General features: G+C 47.2%; 1 protein-coding gene across 2 annotated transcripts in view; it reads left to right on the plus strand.

Moving 5' to 3' along the window:
• LOC140487199 (uncharacterized) overlaps positions 1-22583 on the plus strand; it is a 71480-nt gene that overhangs the window by 8706 nt on the left and 40191 nt on the right. Inside the window, exons 3-4 of one of the 2 annotated variants that reach the window (XM_072586848.1) lie at positions 11793-11864; positions 18269-19877. In XM_072586848.1, the coding sequence (XP_072442949.1) occupies positions 18678-19877 (1200 nt within the window). In that variant the 5' untranslated portion in view covers positions 11793-11864; positions 18269-18677. Of the gene's footprint in view, positions 1-11792; positions 11865-12355; positions 12569-18268; positions 20480-22583 lie in introns of those variants that run through there. The other variant, XM_072586847.1, reaches the window with a different exon arrangement.

Raw genomic sequence — 22583 nt, forward strand, 5'->3', positions numbered from 1 at the left:
AAAGCAGGAGACAACAGCTTTGCTTCACTTGGAGGTTGCCACTGATGATGTTACCTAGCCAGGTAACAAAACGTCTGGATATCAAACCTACAGCTCAGCGAGCAAACCTACACCCTAAACATCATGCTGCAAATACAAACTCACCCCCATGGATGATTTATCTTGTGTGTGTATGAGACAGAAAAAAGTCTATGCCCGTGCTGTATATCTCTATGTCTATTTGATAACAGATGCTTTATTTCTGATGGTGTAAATGTTGTTGTAATTCATAGCTGGGTACTAATAGATGCAAGGGTGACAGAATTCCTCAAGTAGGGCACTGTAAGATTCCTAAGAGATTCCTGGTTTACTTCCTCATGAACAAACATTAAGCACGTGCGCCTATTTATGATTGTTTCATTTTTCTTATTTGATTCCCTGCTGTGACTGCACCTTTTATCAGGATGGTTGACAGGCTGGGAGATTGTGGGTTGGGTCTGGATTGAATATTTTATTGTTCCCGAAGTTATAAAGGAGAGGGGGGAGGGGGAGGGAGGTCAACGCTTTAGCAGAAATCCAGCCGTGCTGAGAACAGACCGACATCTTAGTCTGTGGGAATAGGAGGATCAACAGAGGACAGAGAAATCAGGGCCTGAAACCCGAGCTGACACCAGTCCACCCTGTGATCAGTGCTTTGATTAGCAGCATCCTTTTACATCAGTCAATGCCAGTTGTCAGACAGGTTCAGCAAGGTAAGTGGTATATTAGCAGGTTGAACTGAGATTAGAAGTGGGGATGTCTTCCTGCAGTTAGGGGGGTCATTGAATATATTTAAGGCTGAGTTCCTCGGATTTTTGAACAATAAAGTGTGGATTTTTTTGTGCGCGGGAGGTGGGTTTTTCTTTTGAATGGTTTATGTGTTGGATGCAGGTACAGTATCCACGTTGAAAGTGGAAGGCAAGAAAATGGTTTTAAGACCACAACAGAACAGTTACTGTTAGACAGCACAGAAACGGACCCTTCAGTCCAACTAGTCCATGCTGACTATGTTCTCAAACTAAACTAGGGCCACGTGCCAGTGCTTGGCCCATATCCCTGTGCACCGTGCCTCTTCATATACTTATCCAAATGTCTTTTAAACGTTGCATCTGAATGTGCATCCACCACTTCCTCTTTACATTCACTCCACACATGAACCGCTCTGTTTATAAACAAACTTTTCCTGATTCTGTCCACTCCTTGAATTCATTCCCTTTCCTTTCGGTTGCTGCAAGTCGTAAATTGAAGGCCAGAATGAAAAACATGGAAAAGGAGTTGGGAAGAGGGTACCCTACTCACAGATGGTTGACAGAGTAAAGAGGTTGCAGTCTGGAGCAAACTCAATCTTCATTCAGAGACAGAGCAGCAGCAGCTTCCGAAGCTCATGTTCCAACGTCTGCATTCAGACAATAGGAAGGCTCTGATTGGCAGGAGGACCAGTCACCTTCCAGTCCTCCAGGGCTCCTGACTGGCCTCTTTCACCACCCTATCTCCCAATGATGCAACTTTCAAAGAACTATGTACCTGATTTGGAGATGCCGGTGTTGGACTGTGGTGTATGAAGTTAAAATTCACACCACACCAGCTGATACTCCAACAGGCTCATTTGTAAGCACTAGCTTTTGGAGTACTGCTCCTTCATCAGGTGGCTGTGTCTTATGATCCTGTACCACAAACACCCCATGAAGAAGCTCGTGCTTCCAAATAAGCCAGTTGGACGATAACCTGGTGTTGAGTTTGAACTTTATCCACCCCAGTCCAACACGGGCACCTCCACATCATTTCCAATGAACCAAGCCCACCCTTCTCAGTGCTGCCAGGAAACGACAATGCTGATGACATTGCACTCCTGAAAACTTTACAATTTCTAACACTACTGGCTACTCATTCACTGCTGCAATCGATACACAACATTGGAAACATAGTACAGGAGACTGTCAGAAATGAGCACAGCAGGTCAGGCAGCATCTGAGGAAGAGCGTTTACCCGAAATGTCGATTTTCCTGCTCCTCGGCCGCTGCCTGACCTTCTGTGCGTTGCCAGCACCACTCTAATCTTGACTCTGATCTCCAGTATCAGCAGTTCTCACTTTCGCCTGTAAGAAATGAGCAGTCTTAAAACAAAAACCTGTTGCAGTTTAAAGCTCTCATTGAGAGTCTGAGCTCAGCGTGAAGTTCAGGTAATCTTTATTGTGACCCAACTTTGTTACAGCTTCAGAATCTCCCAGCAGAAAGGTGTAGAAAAAGTAGCAATTTTTTAAAAACAGCTCAAGGTCAAAGTGCAACCCCTCACTTTCTTCATTATTGGTCACCACTGAGTAATTGCATCCTTGGTACAGCCTTAACCTGGAGGAAGTATTGCCTCACTCAGCAATTTCAACCTGTATATAAGAAAGTTGGATGAGCAGCATAGAGTCAACCTGACTGCTGTGGGGCTGGAGTCACGTGTCGGCCAGACCGGGTAAAGGATGCAGCTGGGACGACTTGCTCTAATAACCGCTCAAGTCTTCCCTAAAAAAAAAAGAACTGAGTGAATCAGATGGGGGTTTTCTTCCACCCCCACCCCACCAACAATGGTTTCACGTCAGATTCTGAACTCCAGATTTTTGACCAAATTCCAATTCCATCATCTGTCACAGTGGGAATCGAACTTGGGAGCCACTGGAACTGGGTTGATAGTCCAGTTAATAAAGGCACTCGGCCGTCGTTCTTTCAATCCCCCTGCAATACCACGTGATCCCGCTGGTGGGTCAGCAAGGAGGCGGCCTGGGTAAAGGCCTTCCTGCACTTGGGGCAGTTGAAAAGGCCTCTCCCCGGTGTGGATCCGCTGGTGGGTCTGGAGGTTGGAGGAATCGCTGAAGCTCTTCCCGCAGTCAGGGCAGGGGAACGGACTCTCCCCAGTGTGACTGCACCAATGAGTCTCCAGGGCAGATGGGAAACGGAAGCCTTTCCCGCAGTCACCACACTTTCATGGTTTCTCCATGGCTGAAGCTTCAGCCCACACAAATGCATGTGGAGCCTCTCTCCACCGTGAATTCCCCTTTCCAGACCGTATAGCTGTTACATGCTCCTCACTCAGTGCACTGCAATGATAGGGTCTCTCATCCAGTCCCACTGATGCTGAAAATGTACTCAAACAGGAATCAAAAAGCTTTGCTCCTTCTCACAGAATCATAGTTGAAAATCTTTGTGGTCCCGATGGATTGAGTGACTGTCAGACATTGACGTCAAAGTGAGGACTGCAGACACTGGAAAGTCAGAGTCGAAAAGTGTGGCACTGGAAAAGCACAGCAGGTCAGGCAGCATCCGAGGAGCAGGAGAGTCAACGTTTCAGGCATAAGCCCTTCATCTGTTGATTTTGAAACTTCCGTCTTCAGATCCTCAAATGTAAAAAGAGATTACAAAATGTCATCACTGTCAGTGCAGGGTAGAAATTCTGAACAAGGAATTCTACTGTCTGTGGAATATCCTTTCCTTTTGTTATTCCACAAAATTGAAAGCACCATCCCACTCTCCCTTCCCCTCTGTTCTCACTCCGCTCTAACTAATTCCCCTGAAGGTGCTGATTCAGGATCTTACAGGGGCTGAAAAGCAAAAACATCAAGACTGACATCTCTCTGAACTTTGGATAATTCCACCTGAAAGTTAATATCTTCCACAACATTGGGATACTGCTGAGAGGTGAGCAGGTCTGATTTTGGGAAGCAAAAAAAAAGAGTTTGTGCCAATCTCTTCCCTTCAGAGTGTGGAAGCAGGCCACCCGGCCCCACAAATCCACACCGACCCTCTGAAGGGTAACAGACCTACCCCAATTGCTCATCATTTACCCCCTGATTATTGCACCTAACCTGCACATCCCTGGGCACGGTCAATCCATCCTAACCTGGACAAAGTTAAAAATCACAACACCGGGTGAGTGTTCAACAGGTTTATTTGGAAGCACTTGCTTTCAGAGCGCTGATCCTTCATCAGGTGGTTATGGAGAATAAGACCATAGACACAATTTATAGAAAAACATTATAGTGTCCTGCCCTTGAAATGATATATTGAACAAACCTGGATTGTCAAGTCTTTCAGCTTTTAGACTGGGTTGCAGCTATCATTAACATGGAAATCCCAGAAAGTTGTTTTAAGACCAGTACAGAACAGTGACAGTCATACAGCATAGAAACAGACCCTTCAGTCCAACTAGTCCATGCTGACTATATTCACAAATTAAACTAATCCCATCTGCCTGTGTTTGGTCCTATCCCTCCGAACCTTTCCTTTTCATGTACTTATCCAAACATCTTTTAAACATTAATGTACCTGCACCTACCACTTCCTCTAGACTTCATTCCACACACAAACCACTCCTTTTTTTTAAAAGAAAGGAGCTCCTCAAGTCTTTAAAATCGTTCTACTCTCACCTTAAACGTTTGCTGCCTAATCTTGAAATGACACCTTCCATTCACCTCATGATCTTTTAAACCTGTCTAAGGTCACCTTCTAACGTCCAATGCTCCAGTGAATAAAGTCCCAGCCTCTGCTTGATGTAGGGAGATCCATATCCATTTGTGATCTGTTCAATGCTGGTGCAGGTGTTCAAAGTTTGGGAGAAGATTTGTAGCTCGGGTGCTCATTGTTGTGGTTCTGTTCGCCGAGCTGGGAATTTGTCTCGCAAACGTTTCGTCCCCTGTCTAGGTGACATCCTCAGTGCTCGGGAGCCTCCTGTGAAGCGCTTCTGTGCTGTTTCCTCCGGCATTTATAGTGGCCAGTCTCTGCCGCTTCCGGTTGTCAGTTCGAGCTGTCCGCTGTAGCAGCTGGTATATTGGGTCCAGGTCGATGTGTTTGTTGATAGAGTCTGTGGATGAGTGCCATGCCTCTAGGAATTCCCTGGCTGTTCTCTGTTTGGCTTGCCCTATAATGGTACTGTTGTCCCAGTCGAATTCATGTTGCTTGTCTTCTGCGTGTGTGGCCACATCGACCTGGACCCAATATACCGGCCACTACAGTGGACAGCTGGAACTGACAACCGGAAGCGGCAGAGACAGGCCACTATAAATGCCGGAGGAAACATCACAGAAGCGCTTCACAGGAGGCTCCCAAGCACTGCTGGTGCAGGCTTAAAAGACCAAATGGCCGACTCCTGTTCCCAATTCTGACAGGCTCCCAGGACATTTCCTCTGCTCTGAAGCTCTTCAACCATGTTGTGCTACATTGGGGAGACTGGGCGCCTCCTAGCAGAGCGCTTTAGGGAACATCTCCGAGACACACGCACCAATCAACCAAACCACCCCGTGGCCCAACATTTCAACTCCCCCTCCCACTCTGCCGAGGACATGGAGGTCCTGGGCCTCCTTCACCGCCGCTCCCTCACCACCAGACGCCTGGAGGAAGAACGTCTCATCTTCCGCTTCGGAACACTTCAACCCCAGGGCATCAATGTGGACTTCAACAGCTTCCTCATTTCCCCTTCCCCCACCTCATCCTAGTTTCAAACTTCCAGCTCAGTAACTGTCTCCTTGACTTGTCCGGACTTGTCCGACCTGCCTATCTCCTTTTCCACCTCTCCACTCCACCCTCTCCTCCTTGACCTATCACCTTCATCTCCTCCCCCACTCACCCATTGTAATCTGTGCTACTCTCTCCCCACCCCCACCCTCCTCTAGCTTATCTCTCCACACTTCAGGCTCACTGCCTTTATTCCTGATGAAGGGCTTTTGCCCGAAACGTCGATTTCACTGCTCGTTGGATGCTGCCTGAACTGCTGTGCTCTTCCAGCACCACTAATCCAGGTTAGGTGAATTGTCCATTGCAATCAGGGATGCGTATGTTAGGTGCATTACTCCGGGGTAAATGTAGAGTAATAGGATAGGGGAATGGGTCTGAATGGTTTACTCTTTAGAGAGTTGGTGTGGACTAGTTAGGCCGAAAGGCGGCTTTCCACACTGCAGGAATTCGAAATTATTGACTTGTAGCAACTGAAAGGATAGGGAGTGAATCCAGGCAGGTGTCAGGCTCTGGAAAAATTGGTCCAGGTCTGTGTTTCAATTGGCAAAATAAACAGGCAGGAGGCTGGGAGATTACAGCAAGCCAGGCAGCATTAGGAGGTGGAGAAGTTGACGTTTCTGGTGTACCCCTTCAGGATGGGGCGTGGGTGTAGGGGGAGCTGCAGAACAAGGGGGTGCTTGGGGGGGGCGGGAGGATAGTGAAGTGGGGATAGGTGAAGACAGGTAGAGGGTAGGACCTAGTTGATCAATGGGAGGAAGGAATCAAGTTGGCAGGGAGGAGTGGAAGGGATGGGGAGGAGTTGGGGGATGGGAAGGGAGGTTATTTTAAATTGGAGAACTCAATGTCGAGTCCTCTGAGCTGTAGGCTGCCCAGGTGGAAGATGAGGTGGTGTTCCTCCAATTTACGGTTTGCTTCATTGTGGTAATGGAGAAGACCTAAGATGGTCATGTCAGAAAGGGCGTGGGAAGGGAAATTAAAATGGATGGTGACTGGGAGGTCCGGTCGGTTGCTGCAGACCCGGCCGTAATGCTCAACAAACCATTTCCCAAGTTTACACTCTGTCTCCCCGATGTAGAGAAGACCACAATTGGCAAACACGTGGCAAGTGCAGTACCATAATATGAAGTTATACCCTTTACTGTGGAAAAAAAGCAGAAAGGTATATTGTTTAAATGGTGATGTATTGGGATGTGGAGAAAGTGAGAACTGGAGATCAGAGTCGGAAAGTCTGGCAATGAAAAGCACAGTAGGTCAAGCAGCATCCGAGCAGTAGGACAGTCGAAGTTTCATCAGGAATGATGCGTGGATGTTCAGAGGGGCATCAGCATCCTTCTGTGCCAGTTGTCAGACATCACAATCTCACTTTATCAAGCAGGCACATGTGCAAATACACACACTCCCACGCGCAGTCTTATACACTAACTCACATACACACACTTCCCTGATGAAGGGAGTTTCCCCGAAACGTCAACTTCCCTGCTCCTTGGATACTGCCTGATTTGCTGCAGCACCAAACTCTCGATCCTAAACCTATTATCCTCTAGTTCTGACTGCCCCATCCAAACAAAAATACCTTGTCTATTTACCCTATCCATGTCCCTTATGATGATATAAAAGCATATAAGGTCACTCCTCAGACTCTGGCAAGCTACGGAAAACAGTACCAACCACCTGTCCTTCTGTCTAACCTCACCCAGGGCACCAAGGCACATACCTGAGGTCGCAAAGTCTGCTCCCTCCCTGGATTCACTCCGGTTGCTACAAGTGAGCCTGCTCCGCAATCATTAAGATCATGGCTCATCTATCCATAGACTCATCTCCTCCTCCCTGCACTGTCACAAGGAACCCCTTAATTCCACTACCAGGCAAAAACCCACCCAACTGTGTCTTGAATATACTTAATGAAGCTGCCTCTATTGCTTCCTTGGCCAGAGTATTCCATAGATCTTGATGAAGGGCTATTGCCTGAAACATCGATCTTCCTGCTCTCCGGATGCTGCCTGACCTGCTGTGCTTTTCCAGCACCACTCTAATCTAGACTATTCCAAAGATTCACGACCCTCTGGGAAAAGCAGTTCCTCATCTCTGTCTGAAAGCTACTCCCTCTAACCTTGAGGCCTAGTCTCACCCACCAGCAGAAATTACCGGACAGGGTAGGGCTTCATCCCCACAGTGCAATGACATTGGGAAGATGTTTCCATTGGTAGGAGAGACTAGGACCAGAGGACACAGCTTTAAGAATAAAGGGAAGAACTTTAGGAACAGAGATAAGCGATGTCGCCTTTTCTGCCGACAGCGAGGAGCATGGACAATGTGTTGGTGACACCAGCGAGCAGGTGCGCTGTTGTTCACACCGAGGAGCAGACACAATATGCTCTGTGGCGATGCTGGTGTTATTGACATATTAAGTGTTCAAATGCCAATGGGAGAAACAAAGGGTAGAGCCACAGTTCTTTTTTCCCCAAGTGGCTCAACGTTTTATAGCTTTTGCATTTTGTCTGGCTGCTCACTCTTTTTTAAAATGTCTTTTTGTCAGTGTAGGGGTGAGGTTCACAACTAGAGAGCACAGGTTTAGGGTGAGAGCAGAAAGATATTGAAAAGGTACCGAAGGGGCAACTTTTCCATACAGAGGGTGGTGCATGTATGGAATGAACTGCCAGAGGAAGTAGTGGAGGCCGGTATAATTACAGCATTTAAAACACATCTGAATGGATATATGAACAGGAAGGGATTAGAGGGATAGGAGCCAAGTGCTGGCAAATGGGACTAGATTAATTTAGGATATCTGGTTGGCATGGACAGGTTGGACCGAATGGGTCTGGCTCCGTGCTGTACATCGGTGACTCTAAATAATAAAGTCTACTTTTCCAAATAATAAACTATATCCATATTAACAAGGCTTAGTGCACCACATTTACTAACCATTCTCAACAGGTCCTGCCCCTTCAATGACTGAGGAACATATACATGCTAGTGTATAATCTCCTTCACTAGGATTTACACACTACCCTCAGCAATTACACAAGTAACAGTGAGGGGGGTAAACAGCCCAAGGATTAAACAGACAGTGAGGGGGGTAAACAGCCCGAGGATTAAACAGACAGTGAGGGGGGTAAACAGCCCAAGGATTAAACAGACAGTGAGGGGGGTAAACAGCCCGAGGATTAAACAGACAGTGAGGGGGGTAAACAGCCCGAGGATTAAACAGACAGTGAGGGGGGTAAACAGCCCGAGGATTAAACAGACAGTGAGGGGGGAAAACAGCCCGAGGATTAAACAGACAGTGAGGGGGGTAAACAGACAGTGAGGGGGGTAAACAGCCCGAGGATTAAACAGACAGTGAGGGGGGTAAACAGCCCGAGGATTAAACAGACAGTGAGGGGGGTAAACAGCCCGAGGATTAAACAGACAGTGAGGGGGGTAAACAGCCCAAGGATTAAACAGACAGTGAGGGGGGTAAACAGCCCGAGGATTAAACAGACAGTGAGGGGGGTAAACAGCCCGAGGATTAAACAGACAGTGAGGGGGGTAAACAGCCCGAGGATTAAACAGACAGTGAGGGGGGAAAACAGCCCGAGGATTAAACAGACAGTGAGGGGGGTAAACAGACAGTGAGGGGGGTAAACAGCCCGAGGATTAAACAGACAGTGAGGGGGGTAAACAGCCCAAGGATTAAACAGACAGTGAGGGGGGTAAACAGCCCGAGGATTAAACAGACAGTGAGGGGGGTAAACAGACAGTGAGGGGGGTAAACAGCCCGAGGATTAAACAGACAGTGAGGGGGGTAAACAGCCCGAGGATTAAACAGACAGTGAGGGGGGTAAACAGCCCGAGGATTAAACAGACAGTGAGGGGGGTAAACAGCCCGAGGATTAAACAGGGATTTTCCTAACGGCCGCCCTCCCGCCGCTTCCTCGCTCGAGCGACTTCTCCTCCCAACCGCCTTCACCCCCGCGTGACGTCTGCACGTGGTGATGGGCGGGGCCGGGGAGGGATGGGCGGGGCCGGGGGGGGGATGGGCGGGGCCGGGGGAGCCTCACCGTCACCAAGTCACAGCCACCTCGCGCTACAACTGTTCATTCACAAAAACAAACTCTCCTGTCTCACTCTGCAGCTGCGGGGGGCGGGGACACTGCCACGTTTCGAGGAGCCCTGTCTACATTGGGAAAGCTCACGGCTCAATTTAAACAGATATTCCGACATCGAACGGAACGGCGTCATATCTAAAGGGGGAAATCTGCATTTTAAAGGGACGTGGACATTTTAACGGGTATTTCTGCAAATAAAGAGGTTTAAATGGACAAGATTAAATTTCAAAGGGATGTGAGCACATTCAAAGGGATATCTTCATATGTAAAGTGGCGCAGTTATATCTAAATGAATCTACATTTCAAAGAGACATTGCCCTATTTATAAGTAGAGACAATAGGTGTGAATTCTGTCTGCGTCCCAATTGTTAGAAACAAACTTAATAAAATTTAGAGGAGACCACCACAACTGGAAACAAGACAATTTATTACGAACTTGCAAGTAAGGGCTTCAAATGCAGAAGCAAATGAGCAAATTAGAATCAGGTTAGTGTACAGTTATACCCTTTGAGCTGAGTGAGCTGATCTCTCTAGACTCCTAATGACCCAATCTCTCTCACTGTACCAGACCACTGCCCAGCTGCGCTCCACCCTTATTACTTCCCCCTTCCCCAAGTTGGCAACCTTCCTCTCTGTAAGTGCTGAACTCAACACTATTTTGTCAAGATCTGGTTTAACATTTTGTATCAATTCTGCTGGTACATTCTATCCCTCGGACATTTCATTAACTTGTATTGTTTTGTATCGCTCAATCATTTTGGTTATCTCAGCTTTTTTGCTAAAAGCACAATTTTTTAAGAAGGACTTTTTGCTATAGTAATTACACACCAAAGTTGGTGTTTACTTAACCACAATTATACACTGAAAAGTAAAGATACTCTTCTTTAACCAGCAGGGTGAATAGTTCTCTTGCTGTACCCCTTTTCTGTATGCTTTTTCTATATCTGCAAAAACAACACTTTACCCCATTTCTCACGATTCCCCCATTTCTTTTCTTTAACCATTTGTTGTTTCTGCAATCTTACTTTCTGCCCTCTTTTCACCCTGTGATGTCGAGATTCCCAATCTAGTCATTTCTGTCCTTCTAAGTTAGTCTTTTTTTAAACTCTAGGAGTAATCTGTTACTCTCTCTTTCTTGCGCTTGTGCTATTGTCATGACCATTATTGGTTGTTGTCCTCCCAAAGACATTACCAGCTTAGTTATTATCCACTTTAACACATTAAACCCTATCAGTAAACCTACAATTATTAGTAGCACATAAATGCCTAAATTCACGAACCATTTTCCCCACTCGGTCAATCTCCAGTTACCCCATCCTTCATCTTTTCGGAGTTCATCTCCAATTTGTCTTATATCGTTTATCTTTTTCTTTACTATTTCCACGTTATCTTCCACTATGGAAGAGGCGTCTGGGATGAAGGTGCAGCATTCTTTACCAATCAGAGCACAAGTTCCCCCTTTTTCGGCCAAAAGATAGTCTAAAGCCATTCGATTCTGTAAAGCTGTCGGTCTCGTGGCAATCATTTCAGTGGTTATGGCCGATATTTGGGATTGAGATTCCCCATCGTGCCGGTGTTATCATTAATTAAATTTTCAAGGGCGGCCGCCATTTCTGTATTTCCACCCCTGCCCTTGTAGTGCCGTAGTTTGGGAGCAGTGTCCACAGTAGACGGTCTCCTTCAGAGACCTCTCGGGTCTTACGTCTTATCCCCCCCCTCCCTCCTTTCTCAGGTTGGGCTCATGCTTTTCTATTTGGAGGTGAGGGACTATATAAGCAAGGGAACAGCAGCCACTCCAACCTTTCTGGTTTTGAGGAAGTGATTCGTCAACTTCATAACGTGACACATTCGATCACCCGAACATATTTTTCCCCGGGAATAAATGGATAGGCCTTCAGACCGCATCCCCAACACGTTCCGTTTAATATTCGGGGAGTGGTCGTGGCAGTGGCCTGACTGGTGTGGACACAAGATGATTTTCCGAGTTGGAAAGGTGCAGCATCATTCTGATGACAGAAACAGGTGGTATTCACTGCTCCTTTCGGTGGGGAAATTCTAAGACTGTCAATAGCGCCCTGATTTTTTGGGGCTGGCCTTGGGAACCATCCCGCAAAGTTATATTTGCTCCTTTCAGATCTCCACTTTGTATTATTTGAACCCACATCAAATTATTGTACATCATATTTTTTTTTAGTGAGCGGTATTATTGAGGTGGGGATTCCAAGATTCGCTATGGTGTGGGACCTCTGCACAGACCCAACAGTCGGTAAGTCCGTCTTGTTTAGTATAATTCTGGCACAGCGTAGTGAAGTGATTTTTCCCACTTCCTTGAATAGTTAGTACTACTAACATTACAATACTATACGTATCTACCCATCTCTCAACTCTGCCCACCATCCTGTCTTAACATTTTAGATGTCACACAGCCCTTACAATCAATAACAATATATATATATATCAGCAAACGTTAAAAGAGTCTTTTGTCTCAGTTCATTCTTTCTTTCTTAACTTTCAGAGGGTTGTCTGTAGGATGAGCGTGCCACTCCGCCTTTGGGGCGTTCACAGGACCTTTAGCGGGAGTGTGATGACTCCACCCTTCCTCAGCAGTCCGAATAGCTGTTTCACTAGTTAGGAGGGTTAGGAATGGTCCCTCCCAGCTCGGGTACAGTTTGGTCTCTTTCCAGGTCTTGATCAGGACCCAATCACCCGGTTGTATTCGATGGACTGTAAACTCGAGTGGCAGTGTCTGTACCAACAGGCCTTTATTCCTAAGAATAGACAAAGAAGAGCTGAGTGCCACTATATAGTTCGTTAAAAACTTATCATTGAACTCTGACCAGCCGTTAGGCAGTTTTTCAGCCTCGATAATGCTTCCCTCTATCCTGTCTACTACAGTATATTCATTGTGCTTTTTACCCTCAATCATCCGGGAGGACCCGTCGATAAACAACTGAGCTCTCACATGCAACGGTACGTCTCTTAAGTTCATTCGCACTTTAGTCTGATATTCGGTAATATCAAGGCAGTCATGTTCTGGATTGACCGGGGTCACCCCCCTCTCTCCGCCACAGAAATGCAGCTGGATTCAAGCAACTGTCTGTGACTAACACAAGGTCATCCTGTTCTATTAAGATTGTCTCATATTTCAAGATCCTAGAGTCTGTGAGCCATTGTCCTGCATTCTGATTTAAGAATTCTTTGCCTTTTACTCCAGAAGCCTTGAGATCTTTGTTAGTTAATTTAACACCGCTAGGTCTAAAGCTTAGGGATGATCGTGCTGCTCCCGTATCCACTAAAAATACTGTTTCCTCTCCTTCAGGTGCCACCTTTAACTTTATCAAGGGTTCCTGGTGGGTCTCAGGAGGAGGGAACCCCTGACTCCCCTAATCTTCATCAAAAATCATCAATGATACCGCTTCTCTTTGTTGTCCTAACCTTGGACATTGTCTATCGTAATTTCTTCAACTGCTGCAACCATTATTTTAGCTTTTTGTTTTTGTTTCTCCTCTTCCCTTCTCACACACACTTTCTGTGCCTCATATAACAGATCTTCTATCTGTTTTTCACTCCAGCCTTCTAACTTCTGTCACTTCTTTTGTACGTCCTGCCATGATTTAGCCACAAATTGGATCTTTAAAAGTCAGTAATGTAGCTTTCCATTCTTTAATTAACAATTAATTCATGCAGTCATGTTTTGAATTAACCATGAATCAATAATGACAGGTCACTGAGAATGTATGAAGGAATCCTGCCAATTAATATTGATTCAGGCTAACGCATTTGAATTATTATAAATATTAATTATTAATTATATATTTTTGCTCAAGCACATTCATTTTTGAGAACCTCGACAGATTCCATAGCACCTTTTGCAGTTAATTAAATCCCCAATTTGATGGCAATATCTCGTCATGAACGCAAAACTGATTCTTCCTGCCTCTCATCACAAAACTGTTGCCATAATCCAATTAACTTTTGTTTTGGTTCCCACTCCCTTGGGCTGAAAATTGAAGGGTGACCTTGCTGCCCCCGTATCGTCTCGGAAAACTACGTCCTCTTTGTAAGGTCCCACCTTTAAATTTATCGAGGGTTCCTGGTGGGTCCCCGGGGGCAGGAACTCCTGACACCCCTAGTTTTCATCAAGGCTCATAAATGGCACTGCCTTTACTTCCTTTGTCAGGTCAGGACACTCTCTCTTAAAGTGACCTGTCTTTCCACAGTAATAACATCCCGCCTGTGGGGATTTCCACTTTGATCCTTGTTCCTGTCTCCCAGACCCCTTCACATCTCCTCCCCGATCCTTTCTCCTCCCTTTATTTTCAACATGCTGCCTGCCACCATTCCGGTTTCCTTCTCCTTTTAGTTTTGTCCTTTTCTTTATTACCTCATTCACCGTGGCTTATCATTATTTTTGCTTTCTGTTTCTGCTCCTCATGTTACGTTGCCAGATCAATGGCTGAGCCGATTGAACCAACTGAACAGCTTTAGGGACACCTCATGGCCATTCCTCATCACCCAATGTTTTGTTTAGACCTTGATTCTTTTCAAGAAATATTGCAATTTTTCTTGCTCCCTGTAATCTCAAATACAATTCATCAATTGATGCTTGCTTTTCTTGAAAGCCTGTTCCTAACTATACATTTTGGAATCTTATTTGTAAATATATATTTATCTATTATAAATTCATTTATTCAGTGTTTAATATTCAAAATGCACAATGCACACAGTTCCCAACTCTGAAATCCACCACAATCACCTGGTTCCAGTCCCCTAATTCAAATCCAAAACTAGTCCTCCCAAGTAGTCCTGACCAGTCATTGCTCAATTACAATGCTATAGGTCGTGAAATAACCAGAGCTGCCTTAAAAGGATTTGTCTATTCAAGTTAAAACTTCAACTGTCCTCCATAAATCACTTTTATGTAAGGATAAAAGAGATTAATTAGTAACTGATAGTAAGGCAGCCATGACCTGTAAAAAGAACATTTTATTTCATAGTCTTGCAAAATCCTTAACCTTAAAAGAAATCATGTTAAAATTTCCATAGTAGAAATCAGATTCAAAACAGTCCTGGATCTCAAGCTCCAGGGAACATTCAATCACTAACAAACAAATGTGCATTCAGTCTGAATCATACAGGGATAAACTTTCTACTAACTGTACGGCTCTTTTCTCTCTCTCTTTCTCTCTCACTCTCTCTCTCTCACACACACAAAGACACCATCTCTCACAGACACTTTGAGTTTCCCGCAATGACTCCTCTAGCTTTTGAATATTTTTCTGGGCGTCTGGCCATAAGTTAGTTCCGAAGTGCACCCCCAGTAGCCCTTCAGCTACTACCCCTTCTGACACGAAGCATAATCTGATTCCTCCTGACTATAAGGCTGTTTTTCTTTGACATTTTATCATTTGTTTTTTATCCTTTCCTCGTGTCCGAGGATTGTCCTTCCAATCTCTTAACATTTTTCCTAAAGGACTGTCCGTTGGGATGTGGTCCTCGGACGTCCCTCTCATGTCCCCTTCTACATCTAAATTGCTATTCTTATTTCCCATTTTAATACTCGGCCGTTTTCTTTATGTAATTTCAATTAACCTCTCTGAAGTTCAGTGTTACCTTCTTCCACACCCACTTCAGGGTCCTAATCTCCGCGTGGGGGGTTCCCCTTCTTAATAACCGGTCTAAGGCTGGGTGATCGAATCAGTTAGACACCTTACTTGTTAGATTAATCTAGCCAATTAAATATTTTTTAAGTTGCCAATTCCCCCGTACTTCTCGTACGGAACCGACCACCAAGGTAATACCTAAAGGTCAATTTTCATACCTTGGTCTGTGCACAAAAGTTACCTGGTCGAATGCGCGCCCCTTCCCGCGGCAATACCAGACAGCAAAATACGTTGTCCATCTAGGTCGCCTGAAATTTAGCTTTACCTGGGTCTTATGTACACAAGAGTAACCCGACCGAACCACCACATCTTAGTGCCCTTCGCACCGCGGCAAAACAGCAAGTACTGCTGCAAATCCCGGCCGCCCGCGAATGCGGGTCTTAAGTCCATAAGTGTTACCTGACCAACCCGCCATGTCTTAGTGCACCTCGCTCGTGGCAAAGACTGACAACAAAACAAAACCCGCTGCCTACCCCGGTCGCCTGGACAATACTTATTTAAGACCTTTTTCTTACCCGGGTCTTGTGCACAAGAGTTACCCGACCAGACCCGCTGCGTCGCCTCTGCCCGTCCTGTCTCCAGGGTCTCCCAGTCCGGATCACCCTCGCCCAGAGCCGCCTCGGCAACAAGGGGAAACTAGAGATCGCCGAAATCAGCGAGGTGCACCTTCTCCGTTTCTCCAAGAACGCCGAGCGACCGGAGCTTGGGATCCAGGAACGAGCCCCCAAATCTTTTAGAAACAAGTTTAATAAAATTTAGAGGAGACCACCGAAACTGGAAACAAGGCAATTTATTCTACGATCTTGCAAGTAAGGGCTTCAAATGCAGAAGCAAATGAGCAAATTAGAACTCGGGTTAGTGTACAGTTATACCCTTTGAGCTGAGTGAGGTCATCTCTCTAGACTCCTAATGACCCAATCTCTCTCACTGTACCAGACCACTGCCCAGCTGCGCTCCACCCTTATTACTTCCCCCTTCCCCAGGTTGGCAACCTTCCTCTCTGTAAATGCTGACACATACATTTATTTTGTCAAGATCTAGTTTAACATTTTGTATCAGTTCTGCTGGTACGTTCCATCCTCAGATATTTCATTAACTTGTATCGTTTTGTATCGCTCAAGTATCTCAGTTATCTCAGCTTTTTGCTGAAAGCATAATTTTACAAAAAGAATTTTTTGTTATAGTAATTACACACCAAAGTTAGTATTTAATTAACCACAATTAAACACTGAAAAGTCCCTAAATACCTGCAGGGTGAATAGTTCTCTTGCTGTACCCCTTTTCTTTATGCTTTTTCTATATCTGCAAAAACAACACTTTACCCCATTTCTAACAGTATTGAACAATATGGCTAGGGGAATGGTTGAGGGTGAGTTACCCTTTGGAGGGTCGGTGTGGACTCGTTGGGCCGAGTGGCCTGCTTCTACACTGGGGATTCTCTGAAGGGAAGGAATTTCTGCAAACTGTGCAGGGCAGCGCAGGCGCACTGCGGGGTCCCGCTGCCGGCCGAGCCCCCGCGTCCCGCCCCGCCCCTTTCTCTCACCCAGTCTCCCATACCCTCCCCCACCCCCGACCCATCGATGGCGTCACAAAGTGCGGAAGTGGCCCTGTCAGGTTCAGAGTGAAACTCCCTCCCTCTGGACAACTGTTCATCCTGGGGAGGCGAGAGAGGGGAGGGGTGGAAATCTGTTCACTTGTAGCAGCCGGAGTGAATCCAGGGAGGGAGCAGATTCTGCAAACTCAGGTATGTGTCTGAATTGGTGGAGAAAGTGAGGACTGCAGATGCTGGAGATCAGAGCTGAAAATGTGTTGCTGGAAAAGCGCAGCAGGTCAGGCAGCATCCAAGGAGCAGGAGAATCGACGTTTCGGGCATCAGCCCTTCTTCAGGAATGAGGAAAGTGTGTCCAGCAGGCTAAGATAAAAGGTAGGGAGGAGGGACTTGGGGGAGGGGCGTTGGGAATGCGATAGGTGGAGGGAGGTCAAGGTGAGGGTGATAGGACGGAGTGGGGTGGGGGCAGAGAGGTCAGGAAGAAGATTGCAGGTTAGGAAGGCGGTGCTGAGTTCGAGGGATTTGACCGAGGCAAGGTGGGGGGGAGGGGAAATGAGGAAACTGGAGAAATCTGAGTTCATCCCTTGTGGTTGGAGGGTTCCCAGGCGGAAGATGAGGCGCTCTTCCTCCAACCGTTGTGTTGCCATGGTCTGGCGATGGAGGAGTCCAAGGATCTGCATGTCCTTGGTGGAGTGGGAGGGGGAGGTGAAGTGTTGGGCTACGGGATGGTTGGTTTGGTTGGTGCGGGTGTCCCAGAGGTGTTCTCTGAAACGTTCCACAAGTAGGCGGCCTGTCTCCCCAATATAGAGGAGGCCACATCGGGTGCAGCGGATGCAATAGATGATGTGTGTGGATCTATTGCCAAGTGATGGCAAATGTGGCTAGATTAATTTAGGATATCTGGTCAGCTCAGACAAGGGTCTTCTTCCGTGCTGTATGAGTCTAATTGTCTTTGGTGAAAGCAGAAGTGTGGTTGTGAAGACTGGACTTTCAGAGCAGCTTTCAAAGATGTTTTGCCCTGACTGGGAGCAGAAGAGTTTGACTGAAGTGTGTCGGTGTTAATGCCTTGATGTCTCAATTTGCTTCCACCTTCCTGGGGACCTTAACCATTTTGTCCCACAAATAGCTGCATTGCAGGTTACCCCATGAATTGGCACACTTATGTTTGCTTCTCAGAAACAGACCTGCTCACTGTCAACTGTGTCCCAGGGTTGTGGGGTTATCCAAAATGCAGAGAGGTGTCAGTCTTGACGTTTCTGCTTTTCTGCCCCTTTAAGATCCTGAATCAGCACCTTCAGGGAATTAGAGTGGAGTGAGAACAGAGGGGGAGAGAAAGTGGGAAGGTGCTTTCAATTTTGTGGAATAACAAAAGAAAAGAATATTTCGCAGAAAGTAGAATTCCTTGTTAAGAATTTCTACCCTGCCTACAATGATGCCTTTTGTAATCTCTTTTTACAGAGTATTTGAAGATCTGAAGACAGAAGTTTCAAAATCAACGGATGAAGGGCTTATGCCCGAAACGTTGACTCTCCTGCTCCTCAGATGCTGCCTGACCTGCTGTGCTTTTCCAGCGCCACACTTTCTGACTCTGACTCTCCAGTGTCTGCAGTCCTCACTTTGACGTCAATGTCTGACAGTCACTCAATCCATTGGGACCGCAACGGTTTTTGACTGTGATTTCTGTGAGAAGGAGCAAAGCTTTTTGGTTCCTGTTTGAGTACGTTTTCAGCATCAGTGGGACTGGATGAGAGACCCCACTGTTGCAGCGCACTGAGTGTGGAGCCTGAAACAGTTATACGGCCTGGGAAGGGGAATTCACGTTGGGGATAGGCTCTGCACACGTTTGTGTGTGGCTGAAGCTCCGGCCATGGAGAAACCAGAAGAATCCCGCTCCGTGGAGAAACCGTGGAAGTGTGGCAACTGCAAAAGAGGCTTCCGTTTCCCGTCTGCCCTGGATACTCATCGGCACAGCCACACTGGGGAGAGGCGATTCCCCTGCCCTGTCTGTGGGAAGGGCTTCAGCGATTCCACCAACCTCCACACCCACCAGCGGGTCCACATGGGGGAAAGGCCCTACAGCTGCCACGAGTGTGGGAAGGCCTTTTCCCAGGCCTCCAACCTCCAGACCCACCAGCGAGTCCACACAGGGGAGAGGCCCTTCAGCTGCCATGAGTGTGGGAAGGCCTTTTCCCAGGCCTCCAACCTCCAGACCCACCGGCGAGTCCACACAGGGGAGAGGCCCTACAGCTGCCCCGAGTGCGGGCAGGCCTTCAGCAATTCCTCCCACCTGCTGACCCACCAGCGGGTCCACACCGGGGAGAGGCCCTTCAGCTGCCTCGAGTGCGGGAAGGACTTCAGGAATTCCTCCCACTTGCTTACCCACCAGCGGGTCCACACGGGGGAGAGGCCCTTCGGCTGCCCTGAATGTGGGAAGGCCTTCAGCAATTCCTCCCACCTGCGGAGCCACCAGTGGGTCCACACGGGGGACAGGCCCTTCAGCTGCCCCGAGTGCGGGAAGGCCTTCAGCAATTCCTCCCACCTACTGAGGCACCAGCGGGTCCACACGGGGGAGAGGCCCTTCAGCTGCCCCGAGTGTGGGAAGGCCTTCAGTAATTCCTCCACCCTGCTGACCCACCAGCGGGTCCACACGGGGGAGAGGCCCTTCAGCTGCCCCGAGTGTGGGAAGGCCTTCACCAATTCTTCTAACGTGCTAAGCCACCAGCAGGTCCACACTGGGGAGAGGCTGTTCCCTTGCACAGAGTGTGGGAAGGCCTTCAGGTATTCTTCTCACTTGCTGACCCACTGGCGGGTCCACACCGGGGAGAGGCCCTTCAGCTGCCCCGAGTGTGGGAAGGCCTTCAGGCATTCCACTAACCTGCTGACCCACCGGCGGGTCCACACGGGGGAGAGGCCGTTCCCGTGCAACGAGTGCGGGAAGGCCTTCAGCAATTCCTCTAACCTGCTGAGGCACCAGCGGGTCCACACGGGGGAGAGGCCCTTCAGCTGCCCCGAGTGTGGGAAGGCCTTCACCCGCTCCTCCTACCTGCGGAGCCACCAGCGAGTTCATGTACCATCGCAGGGGGATTGAAGGAATGACAGCCGAGTACCATTTATTGACTGGACTATCAACCCGGTTCCGGGGACTCCAGGGTTCGATTCCCACTGCAGCAGATGGGGGAATTGGAATTTAGTCAGAAATCTGGAGTTCAGAATCTAACGGTGAAACCATTGTCGGTGCAGTGGGGATGGAAGAAAACCCCCACCCTGATTCACTCCGTTCTTTTTTAGGGAAAGAAACTGTCGTTGTGGGAGAGGATTCACTCAATCGTCCCAGCTGCATCCTTTACCCGGTCTGGCCTACACGTGACTCCAGGCCCAAAGCTTTATGATTGACTCTACACTGCCCATCCAACTGACTTGGAAACAGGATACGAGTTGAAAATGCTGAGTGAGGCAGTACTTTCTCCGGGTTAAGGCTGTACCAAGGATCCAATTACAAAGGGTCAACTGGGTAGTGACCGATAATGAAGAAAGTGAGGGGTTGGAGGGGGTGTGTGCACTTTGACTGTGAGCTGTTTTTAAAACATTGCGACTTTTTCTACACCTTTCTGCTGGGAGATTCTGAAGCTGTAACAAAGTTGGGTCGCAATAAAGATTACCTGTACTTCACGCCGAGCTCCGACTCTCATTGAGAGCTTTGAATTGCATTTTGTTCTAAAACTGCTCATTTCTTACAGGTGAAAGTGAGAACTGCTGATGCTGGAGATCAGAGTCAAGATTAAAGTAGTGCTGGCAACGCACAGCAGGTCAAGCAGCATCCAAGGAGCAGGAAAATCGACATTTTTTGGGCAATATTGATTTTCCTGCTCCTCAGATGCTGCCTGACCTCCTGTGCTGATTTCTGACAGCCTCCTGTACTATGTTTCCAATGTTGTGTATCGGTTGCAGCAGTGAATGAGTGGCCAGTATTGTAAGAAATTGTGAATTTTTCAGGAGTGCAGGTACTACATCATCCCATTGTCATTGTACAGTTTCCTGGCAGCACTGGGAGGTGTGGGCTGTGTCCATTGGAAACGATGTGGAGGTGCTGGTGTTGGACTGGGGTGGAGAAAGTTACAAATCACACAACACCAGGTTATCTTCCTTCTGGTTTATTTGGAAGCACTGGCTTTTGGAGTGCTGCTCCTTCATCAGGTAGCTGTGGAGCAGAATCATAAGACACAGAATTTATAGCAAAAGCTGACGGCGTCATGCAACTGATAAGATATTGAACAAATCTAGATTGCGGATTAGTCTTTCATCTTTTACCATGGGTTGCAGGTTTCAGTTCAGTAAACCCCAGAACTACTTTTAATTCACCTTCTTGAGATGGTTTAAGGTTTTATAAAAATAGGTGGCATCTCAGCTCCGATACTGCATAAAGTTGTGAGGTTCGAGACTGTATCCCAATCTTGAATCAGATTGGTTCTATTAACCAAAGTAGGAATTTATAAAATATTACATGCAGTTTGTCTGCTTTTTGAGCAAAATTGAATATATCTGCAAATATAATTCTGCAATTGCAAATTCACCCCATAGACTTGTGTGACTGTGTGTGCATGAGAGTGTGTGCATATATGCAAATGAAGTGTGTGTGAGATGGAGTATCAGCCTGTGAGATGGGGTGAGTGTTAGGGTGTGTGTGTGTCTGAGAGAGCGAGAGATAAAGGCAAGGGGTTGCACTTTGCTAAAAAGAGGAAGGGCAGGACTTGTACAGTTAATAGTAGGGCCCTGCAATGTGTTCTAGAACAGATTCATGGGGGGGGGGGGGGGAATGTGGAGGGGTTCAGGTACATAAAGTTAAAAATCTCTCAACACCAGGTTATTGTCCAACTGGTTTATTTGGAAACACAAGCTTTTGGAGCGCTGCTTCTTCATGGGGTGTTTGTGGAGCAGGATCATAAGACACAACCACCTGATGAAGGAGCAGTACTCTTAAAGCTAGTGCTTGCAAATGAGCCTGTTGGAGTATCAGCTGGTGTGGTGTGAATTTTAACTTCATCCACCCCAGTCCAACACCGACATCTCCAAGTCGGGGACATAGTTCTTTGGAAGTTGCATCATTGGGAGACAGGGTGGTGAAAGAGGCGTTTAGCACACTCTCCTTCATTGTTCACACCTTTCAGTGCAGGAGTTGGGACATCACGTTGAGGTTGGACAGGATATTGGTGAGACCATGTGTAGAGTACTGAGTACACTTCTGGTCGCCCTATCGACAACCACAAGTTGTCGGGTGACCTTATTTCGATTTATAAAGTCATGGGGCGTGGAGGAAAGGTAAATATAACAGAGGGAAAAAAATGATGCATCTCCCCTTTTTAACTTCTCTTGACATTCAGACACTTCAATCCTGTCAGTAACAGCCTCATCGCCAGAGAGCAGACTGCGCATGCTCCTCACTGCACGCAAGGCACACGCCTCGCGACTTTCTTTTGGTGGACCAATCGGAAGCCTTGGAGGACCGGAAGGTGACTGGTCCTCCTGCCAATCAGAGCCTTCCTATTGTCTGAATGCGGAAGTTGGAACACGAGCTTCGGGAGTTGCTGCTGCTCTGTCTCTGAATAAAGATTGAGTTTGCTCCAGACTGCAACCTCCTTACTCTGTCAACCATCTGTGAGTAGGGCACTCTCTTCCCAACTCCTTTTCCTTTTTTTCCCCCCCCATTCTTGGATTCAATCTTTGACTTCCATTTCCTTTCGGTTGCTGCAAGTGAATGCACGGCGTGGACCGATTC

The sequence above is a fragment of the Chiloscyllium punctatum genome, chromosome 16, assembly GCF_047496795.1.
Source record: "Chiloscyllium punctatum isolate Juve2018m chromosome 16, sChiPun1.3, whole genome shotgun sequence".
Classification (NCBI taxonomy): domain Eukaryota; kingdom Metazoa; phylum Chordata; class Chondrichthyes; order Orectolobiformes; family Hemiscylliidae; genus Chiloscyllium; species Chiloscyllium punctatum.